Source organism: Corythoichthys intestinalis, chromosome 10, assembly GCF_030265065.1.
Source record: "Corythoichthys intestinalis isolate RoL2023-P3 chromosome 10, ASM3026506v1, whole genome shotgun sequence".
Classification (NCBI taxonomy): Eukaryota; Metazoa; Chordata; class Actinopteri; order Syngnathiformes; family Syngnathidae; genus Corythoichthys; species Corythoichthys intestinalis.
This window is the reverse complement of record NC_080404.1, coordinates 32,983,652-33,000,590: the sequence shown is the minus strand read 5'-3', so window position 1 is coordinate 33,000,590 and position 16,939 is coordinate 32,983,652. Positions and strand designations below refer to the sequence as shown.

Sequence of the window (16,939 nt, the reverse complement as noted above, 5' to 3'; positions counted from 1 at the left end):
CCTCAGCAAATTGCTGACAACTCATCACTGAAAATAACATGATTTGTCCAAATCTGATGCACAGAATCTCAGCAGCCCAGAGCTACCAGCCAGCGGAGTGACACTTCCCTCACACAACTCGTTATTTTCTTGATGTTTCCAGATAGCTGCCTCTGCCTCAGCAGGATGAAATAAACGGGAGAGACTGACAAGAGAATAAGGGAGACATCGCACTAGATGGCAGTATTGAGCAGTGGAAATTAGACATGCGAGGTCAGGTCCTCAACATGAACTGCATGGGATTGAAATATGTCAGTGAGAATGTGCATGATGGAGAAGAAATGTGAGCTTCTCGTATGCTTAGATGTTTATTTTAATAACAGTTGTGCAACTGATACCTCTGACCTAGAACGGGTGAGTTGAGCTTTAGAGAGGATGTCCGCAAACGACAGGCGTGGTTCCGTGACTACAACACTCAGGAAATGAATGTATTATCAGGCTGTGTAAACACATCAACAACAACAGAGTGTGACAGAGGACATCTAAATTTAACTCCTTAGTGTACTTTTTCCCAAACATTACTTTTACACAAACCACAGCCAGCATAGTGTTTTCTGGTTAGCGTAAATGTTTCAGTTCTTAGCTTTATGGTTCAAATCTTGGTGAGAGCATTCTTGCGAGTTCCTTCACAAAAAAATGTTGAAAACATTTTTGCCTTTCAAAATTCTTTAGAAGCTATGCTATACTCCAATATACGATCTTTTGACCCTTGTTTTGGTCAATAATAGAAAACGGTCATCACTCTGTCAACTGGAGTATTGAATTAAGAAGCTTTGGAGTATTATTTGATTCTCACTGTTTCCTTAATGATTTTGACTGTGGTGATAGTTCATTCAGTCAAGTTCAATTGGAATGACACATAATTATCACAATTTAGTATTTATTGTTCACAACCCATCCAAATTTAAATGCCCCAAACATTTAATTTGTATGTAAAATAGGGCTTAAAATTGGTTAAAAGTTCAGCTGTTCCTTCAATCTTAAACACTGTGGGAAGTGTCAACTTAATGGTCCTGGACAACATGTTCAACTGTTAAACGTCATTCAAAAACTACTTGTGTAAATCACTTTCTATCAACTGTATTTATCTGTTGTTTTTGGCAGCCATTTTAATTTTCGTCTGAGTCTTAGTCTTTTGGACGATAATACTTGATACAGTAGTCTTAGTCATATTTTAGTCATCTAAAAATGTGTTCTTCTTTGTCTGGTTTTGGTTGACGAAAACCTAAGACTAATTTCGTCTAGTTTCAGCCGATGCTTACTAAAAATATTTTCGTCAATAAAATTTTGAAAATTTACTCCAAAAATAAATACATAAATAAAGGTTTCCAACTATTTCAGATAATATTGACAGACGAGCACATATTGTGCTACAACGCCAATTGTGTGATAATACACATTCAGCAGGAAAACAGTACATTATTTTCAATTAATTATGGCCACCTGAATGCCACAAACCATACGTAAAAAGATTGCCTGAGTGTTTAGAGAACATTCGCCATTAGCATTTGCCTAATGCTAATGCGAATGCTATGCTAACACTACGAGCTACATTTAGTGTGTGATGATCACTCAGCACAGACCTCTAAAGGCTACAGCAACATTGCAAATTTCCTCTGGTCAAGAAAACAAATCTTACTGTGTGTGACTGTGTGTACATATGACGGAAACTATTGAGCATTTTCGGCTCGCTCTCATCTCGTCAGATGTAACATAGCATTCATCCCGTTATGTTTTAGTCTCCCAAAACATGTTTTCAGCTCGTTATCATCTTGTCATCATCATGAAAAAGTGTTCGTTGACGAAATATTTTCGTTATCGTCATTTTTGACGAAAACAACACTGCTTTCTATGATAGAAGACCTAACCCAGCTATTTTTTAAATTAATGTTTTGGTAGCTCCGCTCTAAAGTTTCCATGGGTGTGAATGTGAGGCTGATAGGTTGTTGTTTATCTACATGTGCCCTAAAATTTGTCAACGACTAGTCCGTGTTTGTCCCGCCTCTTAACTGGAATAGCCTCTAGCTCCAAATAAGGCATAATAAGACTAATGAGGCACATAAAAAATGTCTGAATTCATTCAACAGTTTTCACGAAAGAGCTATATCCTCAAATCTTTGAAAACACCATACAAAAACAGACATGGTTGTGCATTTGTTTGCGTACAATTATCGTCACAGCAACAGCATCCATTGTGAAACTGCTTGAAGTGTTCAGGTGGTTAAAAGAAGAGGCAGAGCAGCCTGTTCTGCTCACAGGAGAACGTGTGGGAGGGAGGTGATAGCACACAGTCTGTCCCTTTTCTTCCGTTGCAAAACAGATGCATTCTGCTCCATTCTGCAGTTATATATAAACTCAAAAAGCCATTTCTATCTTGAGAAATATATTGAACTGCTTTCAATGAATGTAATGTAATTCAGAGGATGCATTCATAGAAGTGCATCCATCCCATTCCCTCCCAGCACTCCACAATCTGGAGGCCTCCAATCGCCTCTGACAAGTTTACATGGCTTGCAATGAGAAAAGGCAGCCGCCGTCACAGAGGGGCTGGGGGAGAGCAAGAACATGACAGGCGACACCGCAATTGGCACTCATCAGGGGAGCCCCTGTGACCCTCATCAAAGTGATCATGTAAACAGCTATCTAGCAACCGGCGAGAAATTGTGGGAATTTTGATGCCAAGAGTTCTTCTGTAGACGTATGAAACCACGGCAACACTCTAAATTATATCCTGTCTTTATTGAAGCACAACAGAGGGAGGATACATTGAATTTAAAGTGATGTGTCAGCCAGTTATTTTCTTTTGGGTGGTTGCAGAACACTTTGATCAGGTTAAAGAAACAGCCCCATTTCTAATATAGCAACAACCAGCAACACTGATTGTGAAGATTAGATTAGAATAATATGTAGTCTGAAATATAATTGGACATTTAAAATTGAGGCAAATGTGGAACAGAACTTGACACCTTAGTGAGTGACGTCAATTGCAAAATGAATGAAAAATATATTTCCAGTTCCTTAGGGCTTCCTATGACAGCAAATGGAGAAAATTGATGGAAATTCCAAAAGCCAATGAATGATAGGGTCAATAGACAAGTTTCCTGAGCAAAATATGGGCAGCGCCATCTTGGAAAATTTATGCTCCGTACTTCCGGTTTAGACAAAACATCAAGAGTTGTGGTTGAAGTTAGCAGTGTGTTGACGAAGTCCAAATCAAATCAAAGGAACCCAATGATTCTTCAAAAATGGATTCAGCACAATGTAAACGAGGGTCAGGGACTTTCTGTGCTGTGCGTGGCTGTGCGAACTCCCGGAACCGCCTAAATAGATGGTTTGAAGGGGAATGTTTTTATCACCTACCAGCTACAAAGAACCACTGTGGATGTACCCCGCCATACGCCTTACATCCAAACCCAGCAGCAGACAATATTTCAAGAATGTGGATCGCTTCTCTAAACATAAACACTTCACCTAAAAGATGTTTGTTCTTATCACTTAGTTGATAAGAAACCCACTGAAGTATATCCTTTCACGGAACTTTGGTAATGTTGTTGTAGTAGCAGCTACAGCAGCAGCAGTAATTTTAGTAAAAGTTATTGAACTTCATAATTACAATTATCATCGTAATATCATTAGCAAAGGCAACAAGTCGTCTCATGCGCCAGATTTTAGGTTTCATATTTTTGGAGAACCTGTTTCAAGCCTGGTTCAAACTTTGAAGCAGGAGTGTACATACATGTTTCACAACAACTGAGGTGATATATTTTTTTTTTGTACCACCATCACTAAGTGGTACTCTATCGCTAAAAAAATTAAAGAAGGGTAGGGGCACTTGCATTTTCAGGATACCCAGTCAACACATTTGGGTTCTCGGCCATAGACTCACATAGAGAACACATACCACCTTAATATGGTTTTCGCGACGGTGTGGAGGAAAACATAGCATCTGTTTTGGAGGCCCCCTCAAGTGAGCTTTAAATGGGAGCCGGCGAACCCTATGGGCAGTGTTGTGTACGTTACTTTAAAAAAGTAATTAGTTATAGTTACTCACTAGTTCTTCCAAAAAGTAACTGAGTTAGTAACTGAATTACTTTATAGTAAAAGTAACTAGTTACCAGGGAAAGTAACTATTTCCGTTACTTTAAAAAGAAGTTGTTGTATGTCAAAGAATTTGAAATTTTCTGAGCAATATTCGAGTCAGTTGAATAGAGAAGAACAGACAGGTAGTTGTGTTATAGAACCTTGTAATATTTATTGCACCTCACCAGCAACAGATTTATCCAACACTTGAAGTGCAACAAAAATAAACAGATTTGAATTGCTTACCACATATGTCGACAAAAGCTTTGCCCCGGGACATAAATTACACTTTACATGAACGTTCTTTCCTTTAATTTCGACCAACTTGAAATAGTGTTTATATCTCCACCTCGTAAAGGACAAATTTTCCTCTGAATGCTCTGCCATCATATCCCTCTGCATCTGTTTTGCGTGTGTGTGTTTGCCGCACGCGCTGTTGCGGTTTGTGTGTGAAAACACCGGCTCTGAAGTTTTGTTTTTTTTTAAAACAAACTTTATTAACAACAAATACACATATACAAACATAGGGCGAGACAATTCACGTATAAACAACCAGCTCTGAAGTACGTGCGCTATTAGGCTCGAGCGTTTACATCACAGAATGGGGGATCACGTGAGATTTGACAACAACGCAACCATATTGGAAGCAGGTCTGGCTCACGGGACATTAAACTTTAACTTGCCAGTTCGATAAAGAGACAAACTCGTTACTAAGGTGAAGAACAGATATGTGATCAAACTTAAGGATGTGAACAATGTTGACCCTTACGAGCAAGCCGAAGACAAATGGAGTAAAGATGTCGACGGGCTTCCACAATTACGCGAAATGGTCATTCTGCTGTATTTATTGTTTGGTGTATGTTATTAAACTCATCAGCGATTCCAAAATTACAAATCGCTACAAAGCTACAAACAGTGTTGGTGCGGATGGGTGCAGGACCTGCACATTATGACCGTATCAAACGGCAACTCCATCGTTCTTGCAAAGGTAGGCTATGTGTGTTTACTATTTTCATTGGCATGAACCTGAACGCACCACAAGTCTTGGATGACAAATAAACAGAGCAGAGTAGACTCGCTACGGCTGGTCGTTTCTTCAATTTATTCAATTTAAGTAACGCACCGCTTTTGACCGTCAGTAACGGTAATGGCATTGTAACGGCGGAAAAAATAATTAGTTAGATTACCCCTTTACTGAAAAAATAACGCCGTTGTGTAACGGCGTTATTTATAACGGCGTTATTCCCAACACCGCCTATGGGTGACGTCATTGGCACTCAGACCAGTTGTTCTTTACAGTCTGTGGTCCCATTAGAGGTTTGAGTTGTGTGACCAACAGTGATTACCCCACCCTTCCGAAAATCTGTCAGTCAACTGGGGCTCAATTTAGACGTGACAAACTTCGGAGAACTATTGAATTAATGACTGGTTTGTGCTGTCTTGTTTTACAGGACGATCCAATTAGTCTGCATCTTGATACAGAGATGTCAAAGCTCTAAATGGCTACATGTTATAATCATTAGAGGAGGAAAAGAAATGTCAAATTTAATTAATACTTTAAGTAATAAACTCAACAAATACATTTAAAATTGTGACTGCGAAGGACAGTAGATAGCCCAATTATACAAAGAGCCTTGAAATTGTGAAAGAGTTTGTGCACCATTAGGGTGTTATTGGCCTTGCAGTCTTCAAAAGATGCAGCCGCTGAATTGGGACAGATGTAATGATAACAAAAAGTAATGTGGTTTATGTAATTGGATAAAAGCAGCACCTTGCATAGATTGCCACGACGAGGGGTATGAGGAAAAGCTACACTGTCAAGGTAGCATTTGACTGATTTTGGGTTGCACTGTAGGTTATCGGCCTTCAAATGCCGCCTCCTAATAGGGACAAGGCAAGGGATAAAAAGTTATGTGGTTTGTAGATTGGATCTGCATAAAAATTTTATGCTTTCTTGCAAGGCCCAAGCGAGGTAGTAATAATAATACGGTTGATATTTATGCAATAAAACAGGAACAAAACTCTTGTCAACTTTGTTATTGCAATCTAGTTGCTCTGTTCACAAACTTTATGGTTTATCTACAAATGATGAATAATTTGTGGGTGTCCAGTTAGCTGCGTTACGAAAGTCGGCAATCTTATTTTGTTTATGTGTTCAAAGCTTGTTGTGTTGACTCGACTATTATTTACTTTACCCACAGGTTATTCTTCTAGCAAAGCATATACAATAAGTATGTTTGCTGTGTGGCTTAATGGTGAACACTATTAGCACTCATATCCATTGCTTTGCTGCCATATTTGCAGCTGCAATTCTAGCTGCTGAGGCTTCCAACAGCTGCTTTCTATTAATGTCAACCTACAGAAACATTATCCCAAACACTCATTTGTTGACTTTAGAAGTGGGACTGTGGCCGAGCAGGATTTCATAATGTGTGTGTCTGCCGATGTGTGCTATTACAGTTAAAATAATAATAATAATAATAATAGTTACAGGCCATGACCAGAACACTGTCAAAGACTCTTCTTTCATTATTTTGTACCATGAACGTTTTAATTTAAAATTACTCATTTTCTGTTAGATGAAATTTTATCACTAGCCAATCATCACCTCCCCCGCTTAATGAATTTTATGATGAATGGCTTCTTTTATCGCAAGCAAATTAAACCTTCAATGCTAATGTCAGCTTTTAGCATAAGTGCTGACACTGTTGCAAAACTGAGCGTAAGAATAACGAGGATGTGAGAACATATATACCGTGGCTGTCTTTGGTTAGCCAGACATGTACAACATAATTACAGTGAACCACACACACACAGCTGTATCGCCACAGCATGGAGACCATCCAAACAACCACAGCTGAGACTGCAGCCAACTCCCTTTCCTAAATAAACAAAGCCTGTCTCATTCCACACCATTGCAAAGTGCCTGTATGTGATTAGGTGCATGTGTAGCTCTACCTCCAAAAGGCAAGGATCCAACTGTAACAATGTAAATTGTTTCAGGTTCAAAGTTGCCTCTGTAGCTGCCGCACAACCCCGCTGTGCCACTGCACATTTATACTGTAGAAAGTCGCACACAGAAATATTCAGTTGTCAAAATAGAAGCATTGTTTTGTACCTCCCAAAAAACACTTGGTGATACAACTTTTCTAGCTTTATCCAACTTTCTCAGCAAGGTCAAAGCACAAGTTTTGAATTTGGCTTCTTGCTGTCCTGATATGTACGATTAGAATACTGCTAGAAAGCAAAGAGTGGACAGCAGCACAGCAGTGACATCCTGTCCACATGCTGTGGCGTCTACTTGCGTTTATTTTTTTTAAATTTTAATTTTTTTTTAAATGTCCGCAACCAACTGTGTGTGTTTACATCAGTTTCATCCTCTGAATAGCTAAATATCCAGTGAGTCATACTTAGAGGTGAAATGAACTCAGCGTGATCTTGTCCAGATGTTACGAGGCAGCTGTTATGAGGGATGATAACTGCAGAAAATTGCTCCTAATTTTGAACAAGTTTGAAGTTTATCAAATTAGGTGGATGATCTACTTAAGTACCAAATTGACACACAGAATATATTCAAGGGCCTGGAATGAATGGCACTTAATTTATGGTGCTTGACTTAAAGAAAACAAAAACAGATTTGTGGCAAAAATTAGTATTTCCTTTAGAAAATATGGAAATGTGACATATGTAAGATATAGAACTAATTAGCTTTTCTCTAAAGTCCGTTGAACTTAAACCACTTCATCTGTTGTTTTATGCCGTGTAGATCAATTCAAGAACACATCTGATAATTTGCTTTTGGAATCAGAATTCATTTATTGTCATCGGGCAAGAAGCACAATGAAATTGAAATAAAAATTACAAAACTCAATGGACAGTGCAAACAGAAGAAATACACAGGTCAATGGATAATAAATATACACAATAAATGCATAAATAAATGGGTGAAATAGTGAATAAATACGTGAAAGAGTGAGAATTGTTCTATAGTAGCAGAAACGGAATACAATGGCAGGGTGGGAATTTGTTACCATGTGTTGTAGCCCAATGTTCATTCAGGGCAATGAAACCTCTGGGTTATAAAGTGATCCAAAGTCTGTTTTTTCTACACTGTATTGTCCTAAAACATCTGTCTGATGGAAGTAGTTGGACGAGGTAGTGGTCGTGGTGAGAAGAGTCCCTGATGATGTTGCGATCAATCCAAAGGCATACAGATGTCATCCAGAGATCGAAGAGGGCAACAAGTTAGGCTATTGGCAATTTGGCAGTGTTAATGACCTTCTGGTGCTGCTTTATATCGGCAACAGCACAACTGGAGAACTACAGCAAGATACCGTAGCTAAGGACCAACTTCATCGAACAGCAGAAGGACACAGGAGATCAGACCCTGTTGAGCCATCTTTAGAATTGCTGATCATCACAATTTTAAAGCCTGATTATACACTTGAGTGAGAGTGGAATGAAAAAATTTGGGCACCTCAGGTATACCCAAACATTTTAATGCCACTGTAAGAAGCAGGGATTTGAGATTATTTGCATTCCTGGAATTCAGTGTTAATGCTTTACGATCTTCTTCGCATACTACAATATTTTGGCATTTATGCTTAATTACAGCCCAGCGTTATAGAGTTCCGTCGCTAGCCCTTGGTAAAAAAAAAAATTTTTTAAAGAATAACAATAAATTTAAAAAAAATAATAATAAAAAAAACTAGGGGTTATCATACAACAGTTGTTAACTGTTGTGAAATGGCATCTTTGAAGACTTATATGTAGCAACCACTATTTGTGGCATACCTTTACACTTTTACTACTAAGGGGACACTGAACTGAAATTACCAGCAAAGTCATCCAAGGTAACCTCCTGTTATTATTTTTCACCCCTGAGAACAAAAGATTTGATCTTGTCTTTTCACTTTGCTACACTGATAGCAACTCACTTGGCTGCAAATGAGAGTGTTAGGCTTGGTTGCCACGACAACACTGCTGATGGTGATCTTAGACAAAGCGTCTCTGTTTTGCTGCAAATGAATCTTCACAAAGATGAAGCCTTTCGGGCTCTATACACGTTTAAGAACTACAGTGGTCATTTTGTGGCCATTACAGAGAATTAACTGGAATGCTAGTGACATTTGACGTCTTCCTCAAGCACAGGGTGCAACCTCGTTATGATAGCACTCTGTTCTCATCCCTTTCACTTTTAGGTTTTTCCAGGAATGGACTCGTGAAAATCTCCTATGTGTGCAGGCTCAGGAGGCTGTCCAAAGCCCTCAGGCTTCTTACCTTGACATGGTTGGATATTAAATTTAATGTCGAGTGTCTGCCAACTCAAGCCAGTTTTGTTCATCCTACTTCATCGCATGTAGTACTCAGGAACTGTACTGTAACATCTACTTTGGATTGTTAAGACCACTCTAATCAGATCCAAATAGGGAGGCTTAAAGAAAATTGTTCTTTGGGCCTTCACTACTTATTTTTCTATGACGTTTTGAATTGCTCTCGGCATTGCATAATTGGCGGCATCTTGAGGGCTTTCTAACAAGATGATGTCATAAAATCCTCAAACCCCTAATCTTCCTCCGCTAAGTCATCCGTGTGTTTTGGTTTTACTCGCCATATTGAGATGTGACTCATCATTGAAACCAAATAGGAATAAACAATTATTTGTCACAAGTGGTACATTTCAATGCAAATAATTACGACCTGTCCTGACTCCTGGGTGTGTCCTGCCTCTTGCCCAAAGTCAGCTGGAAAATGCTCCACACATGCAACCCTATTGAGAATAAGCAGTATATAAAATACATGAATGGCATATGGTATGTTTGGGATCAGTTAATCCAAAGGGTGTAACTGTATGCCAAAATCCGCTAGTCACAACATACCTCTGGTGTACTGCCTGTCCATTGCCCATGTACCCTTACAATTGAACTTGGGTTCAACAATTTATGTCCACAGTAGAATTATGCAACATTCACGGAAGGCCATAAAACTAAGATAACCATGAAATCTCTGGAAATATTACTCTTGTAGAGGGTGCAACAAGTATATAACTAAACACATAATAAGGTTTGGGAACCAGTGACTTAACTGAAGGCTAAACAGGGTACCATGCTCAGGTTTTTATGAAGAAAAAGGCATGAAAACAACTATGATTAAACACGCCACAATTCAAATAACCCCCCACAGTTGAGTAACTGAAGAATAAGAAGATGAAAAACTTCAAGTCCACGACAAGAACACGGTAGGACAAATCTTTTCATGACTGCAAACATGGATTTTATTTTTCAGCCTTGAGCACAAAACCTCATTTACTGCACAAATAGATCTTATCTGTCCAGGGAGTAACCTAGGTGGAATGACCCTGGCCTACATCAACAGCATGGATAATTGATGGATGATTGAACAGGCCTTTAACTTTTGCTTGTCTTTATTTGGAGGTTATTTCCAGCGGTAGTTTTGTGACAAGGCAAAGGGCGGGCTCAGACGTCGATATCCGATTTCTGTGCTAATCTCTAAGAAAGAGACGTCGACTAATAACGCTTGACATCTGGTCGATGCCTCCAAGACAGAACGACCTCGTTGCAAACTTCAAATAGTCAGCAAGAATGTGAAGGCGTCTGGGTGGGTGGATGTTCTACATCTGTGTGTGCTTGGGTGTCAAGCTCATATGCGGTTTCGGTGGGAACCCTGCCAGAAGGAGGGAGTCGAGGTATCTGAGGTTTGAGGGGTCACGTCGCTCTGGAGGGGAGCGAGCTCTGCTTTTCATTACATCAAGCCATATGTCATTGTATCTGCTCCACCCACCCACCAGACTGCACTCTGTTTCCTGGAATTGTCAGTCAGTGACACAACCCTTCGATTTCTCACTCCCCCAAATCTCCCCCTATGTGTGATTGTGTTTGTGTGTGTGATTAATTCTGTGCGGGCTGGCAGGGATAATGGTGCTGAGAAAGTTCTCCAAGTTGCATTAATTTACGGCGCTTTTGAATATAAAAAAAGTCTCCAAAGAGACTGACCAGCAGAGCGGAAAAGACCTTGAGAGTGTCTGTATGGAGGTGAGCAAGGCTGGATTTTTGTCTAAATTACCTCCCATTTTCACGCAAGGAAAACAGCCTCATTTATGTGTTTTCTTAAACAACTTGACATGAGGTTTCATGTTTTCCTTGCTGCGGAAAACCTAAACTGATAAAAAAAAAAAATGCAACAAAGAAAAACATTTGATTGAATAGTGCATGAGAAATGATGTTTACTTGTTACTTTCATTGATTACACACTAACAATATGAATTATTCATGCTTAGTTATCCTGCTTGAGAGACATGATCATTTTTTAATCGTGTCATATTGAAGGCTGCTTTAAACATCGTAACAGTTAACTGAGTTCACTCGATGGTTTGTAACAAGGAAAGAATGTAATTAACGATGAATTTCATTGTAGATGAATGATAATTTCCTCTGGTGTCGTGTTTTTGTTAGCTGAACAAACTGTCTGAGCATAGTGTCAGGTGATCCTTTAAACACAGTCTACTAAGAGAAAACAAAAAGAGTAGAGAAAGATGTAAATAATTTCACTTCCCCTACTTTTATTCTTTTACTTTTTTTAGTTTTCCTGAGATAATCTTAAAAATAAAAAACTAAAGGGATTGTATGTCATGAAGTCAAAGACAAACACAACATACGAGTTGCTTCGTGAACCACTGCAGTTGATGGATTTACTCACTTTCACACAGGCAATATTGGCTGCAGTTCCATACCGGATGCAGCAGGGTTGACAACTCCCTAAAGACAAAAAAAAAGGATACTTCGTTGGTAGAACTGGCCAGCCGGCATGACAACAGTCAGCCTCCAGCCTGCAGTGTGCTGTAGCATACTCGTAATCCATTATTATTTTTATTATTATTATTACCAAAAATAGTCACTTGCCCTATTATGGGTTAAAAACAGTCATGTGAAAAAATTAGGACACCCCATGAAATATTCAGTTCTTTATTATGTAATGTTCACATATCAAATGTGTGATCTTGTTTTTCTTTATCGCTGGAAAAGAAAGTGATTTAATTACAGGTACACAAAAAAAAACAAAAAAAACATTATTTTACTCTTAAACCAGAAACGAAAATATATCAACAAAAATGCACAAGCTAACTGAAGAAAAATTTAGGACACCCTACCACTTAATAGCTCGTGTTACCCCCTTTGGCTGAAATAACTTCAGTGAGACACTTTTTGTAGCCATCTACCAGTCTCTGACATCGGTCTGAAGTTTTGCCCCACTCCTCAACGCAGAATACCTTCAGCAGTGAGATATTTGAGGGGTTTCTTGTATGTACAGCCCGTTTGAAGTCACCCCACAGCATCTCAATGGGATTAAGATCTGGGCTTTGACTCAGCCACTCCAGAACTCTCCATTTCTTCTTTTTCAGCCAGTCCTTGGTGGATTTACTGGTATGTTTTGGGTCATTGTCATTTTGCAGGGTCCACATGTTCCACCCTCTGATACGCGATAGAATTCATTGTGGATTCTATGATGGTGAGCTGGCAAGGTCCTGCTGCAGCAAAGCATCCCCAAACCATGATACTTCAACCTCCATGCTTCACAGTTAGGATGAGGTTCTTTTCCTGGAATGTTGTATTGGGTTTACGCTAGGCCTGTACAATATATCATTTGAACATCGCCATCGAAATATGTGCATGCGCAACAGTCCTATCGCAGGACATGCAATTGATTTTTTGGTTTGTTTTTGAGCATGTAAACTTTTGTTTTGCTTCATAAAAGCAGCAAGTGTGCAGGGACATGGCCTCCTGGATCCATTTGATATAAATCAATCTTCATAATTCAAAGATTAATCCCTTTAGCCTGGACTAAACTGTATTACTGTATGTATAATGTGGTCATGGTGAGTCAACCAAAGTCTTCCCAAACAAAGCTATTCAAGTCATCTGGTGAAAATTCTTGAAGGTTTAATATTGCAATATATATCGCAAACCCAAATTAAGTCGCAATGTAAGTTTTCTCCAATATTGTTAAACCCTATTTTACGCCAAACATGTCCTCTGTTCTAGTGTCCAAATAATTCTATTTTATATTCATCTGTCCAAAGAACACTATTCCGGAAGTCCTGGTCTTTGTCTACATTAACTATGGCAAACTTCAGTCTGGCTTTCATGTTCTTCTTGGAGACCAAAGGTTTCCTCCTTGCACATCTCCCATGAAGGTTAAACTTGTGAAATCTCTTTCTGATTGTAAAGGCATGCACTTTCACATCAAAAGTAGCAAGAGCCTGCTCTCGGTCCCGTGATGACATTATAGGGTTTTTGGAGACTTCTTTTCGCATCTTACGGTCTGCTCTCGGGGTGAACTTGCTTGGACGGCCAGACCTGGGCATGTTGGCAGTTGTTTTGAATGTCCTCCATTCGTAGACTATTTTTCGGAAAGGGGAATGGCTGATTTTGTATTATTTTGAGATCTTTTGAAATCCTTTACCAGGCTCATAAACATCTACAATCTTCTTTCTGAAGGCCTCAGACAGCTCCTTTGATCTCATTATGGTGTTTTCTCTCACTTCAACAGTCAGGGGCACACCACACTAAATGTGAGGTTTAAATAAGGCCAGCCTCCTTCAAAACACTGGGTAATGATGTTCTAATCATGTGCACCTGATGTGATACCCCTGTGTGTGATTTTAGCCATTTGAAGTGGGATTGAATGTGGGAGCGTCCCAATTTTTTCCTCAACAAAAATTTCATTTATTTAAAATTACATTTTACAGAAACTTATGAAAAATATACATATATATTTATAGTATATATATTAGTTTTAATTGTTTAGTTCTATTACTTGAATCTCTCAGGATTGTTAAAATTGACATTAAATATCCATATGACCAAATATGTTAGAAAACACACAGGCTTCCATAGGTTGTCCTCATTTTTTCACATGACTGTACATCTCGGAATTCACTTAATAGGTTCTTTAAACTAAATGAATTGAATCAGAACTACTTTTTCAGAGTTTTTTTTTTTTAACAGAACTCTTTAGTCTGTACTTTTGAGAAGTGTGTGAATAGTTTTTCCACCACTGAAAGATCAGAGCTTTCCTTATTTATGTGATGAAGAGGTGGGAGGGAGTCTGTGAATCATTCGAGCAGATGGAGTGGAAAATCTGCATGATAAGACTGAAAAACAAGAACTCATAAGGAAAGTTACGAACAAGTTATTACAATACCTCGCTTCTGGAGTAGAGGAAGGACTGCCTAGTGATGTAGCCGCCATTTTTTCATGCTTTGCGAGGAGGCCTCGTGGGTGGATGAAGTCAGATCACATGGTCACTTTTCCTTTTTCCCACACAAACACACCCACATCCTCACCCTAGCCTCCCTCCCTCTCTCCGCTACGCGCGGCCGCCACTCGCCTCCTCTGAATACCGAAGTGTACGCAATGTATCCACAACGGGACTAATATCCACCTGGCTCACTTTTATCCACCTTTCTGGAGCCTTTTATTTTGGGAAAAGAATTCTACTCCACGCCGTCCGGAGAACTTTTGAGGTAACTTTTGGGAACTGTTCTCGCGATGGGTGGGCTAGTTCCTTCTCATGTACGATGACTTCATAGTGATTCTAGTCATAAACATTAACAAGTTGGGTTGTATTCGGACTTAAAGCGTCGCTAAGGCTCTGCAACAGTTTTATTTGCACGGAGAACTACTTTATCTGTAAAATACTCGTGGTGGAGTTGCGTATATGTGTGTGTATTCCTCCACCCCCACGTCCAGGTAGCTCTAAAGGTGCTAACTGCTATTCAAAGTAGCTTCTTTTGATCCCCTTTTGTTTACTGTTAACGACCCTTGGCAGTGGAATGCTGGCATCTTTTCCAGTTTTCCTCCCATTCTTTGTTATTTGCTCAAAGGGGGGAAAAAAGAGTGTTGAGATTGAGGAATCCAAGGGGGAGTATGATGATGACTCCCAGTTTTTGTTTGTTAAGTACTGTTATTTCACAACCTTTATTGAGCCAAGGCACATATTTTACTAATCTCTTGGATTCACAGGTTGATTATGTACCATCTGTCATCTATTGAGCAGCATTTGATTATTTTGGTTGTCCTGATATGTTGCTGGCATAGCTAGTTGATCCAAGATACATTATTTGTTGTGAGTAAATTACAATAAAGACACGGTGGAAAAGTGATTCTTCGCACACCTGATGATCTCTTGTCACACACTATGGCTGGGAATTACAAGTCCAAATGCCAGTTATTACATGAGTCACCATTGTGCCTGTTTTGCTCTGTTGCCTTGACAGCCTGACTGTAAAAATGCTTCTTTCTTTCTGTGCCGTTGTCAGATTCAAGAGGACGCGTAGGTGGCGGGCTGTGGTAGAAGAGTCTCTGCTGGAGGATGAGTCTGGTGGAGGTGAGGCAGTTGGCGAGCTCGCTGACCCTGCCCCTGTCCAGCAATGACTCTAAGGACCGCTACTGCGAGAGTGACCCGGAGAGTCTTCGTGGCCGAGCCATGTCACCGGACCTCAGGCAGGACTTCAACATGATGGAGCAAAAGAAGAGGGTCACCCACATCCTGCAGAGTCCAGTATGTAGTAAAATTGTGAAAAGTATTGAAGTATCGATACTGAAATGTTGTATCCGAATACAATATTTGATTGCAAAAGTATCCATACTCAGCCCTTGTGGTCGCAGCCGCGCCACCTCCGTCTCATCACCGTAGAGATTGTATAGTTCTTCACACTGGAAAGCATGAGCGGGCTGTTAGCCTCCTTAGACCAAGTGCATGTTAATAACAGTCCAGGAGGGCTTGCTCTGTTTTTTTTTTGTTTGTTTGTTCGTTTGTTTTTCTCCACATTTCTTTCCCAGTTCTGTTGCATGAGGACCAATAGGGCAGAAAATGAAAAAGGCAAAAACGCTTTGGAGAATTTTTTGGGTTACTCTTAATAGTAATGGTACTGGAGAATATTTTTGCGTTTTCCTTGTTGATAAAAAGATAAAAAATGTGCATTTTGTATTGAAAATGGTATCACATATCAGGTATATATTTTTTTTAGTATCGGTATCGAGTTGAAAATTTTGGCATTATGACAACCAGTGTTGTCACTAACTGTAATTTGATTACGGTACTTTCTTTCAGTAACGAGCAATCTAACGCGTTCATTTTTCCAAGCCAGTAATCTGATTAATGTTAGTTTGCTGAGTTTTTATGCGTTACTATTTTGTTATTGCCTCATTATGTATTTAGAATGAAGAATGTTGCTCTTGAGGTTGGAAGTGACATCACATGTCACGTTTTATCATCGGAGGACAAAATAAAACGGGTCACGTTTATTACCATGCTATGTGAGCGCTGAGCGTCTCCTGCGAAAACAACATAGCCTAGCTACCTCATCAGGACAAGAACAATTAAAGCACTTGAAGAGATTTCACAAACAGCTGCATTTGCTCAATGGAAATACGGTCATTACATGACATTTTTGTACAGTAAAGATGACAAAATATCTCAATGCATTCCAAACTTGCTAGCTCAAAAACACTGTCGATCGCTAAAAACGCCACATCAAATTCAAGAATCACTTGGAATTACAGCACAGAGCAACTCAACTCGGGCAAAGCCTACAGGTAACGAGACAGCCAGCACTTCTACAGTTTGTAACCAGCCTTTACGTACATTTTATAGTTACAGTTTGTAACCATAGGTGCAGTTTAACTTTTGTGGGAGAGGGGACAAAACATGTTGATGACCATACAGTTTGTCAATTATTTGTTAGGGGCCGTTTACATGGTGACTCTCCGAGAATACGAAAAATTTCAAATTTGCATTT

General features: G+C 39.4%; 1 protein-coding gene across 3 annotated transcripts in view; it reads left to right on the top strand.

Annotated features, from left to right (window-relative positions):
• The first annotated feature begins 11,032 nt into the window (after nt 1–11,032).
• Nucleotides 11,033–16,939, top strand: part of add3b (adducin 3 (gamma) b) — a 41,934-nt gene continuing 36,027 nt past the window's right edge. Inside the window, exons 1-2 of one of the 3 annotated variants that reach the window (XM_057848330.1) lie at nt 11,033–11,171; nt 15,458–15,699. In XM_057848330.1, the coding sequence (XP_057704313.1) occupies nt 15,511–15,699 (189 nt within the window). In that variant the 5' untranslated portion in view covers nt 11,033–11,171; nt 15,458–15,510. Of the gene's footprint in view, nt 11,172–14,330; nt 14,663–15,457; nt 15,700–16,939 lie in introns of those variants that run through there. The other 2 variants (XM_057848331.1, XM_057848329.1) reach the window with 2 other exon arrangements.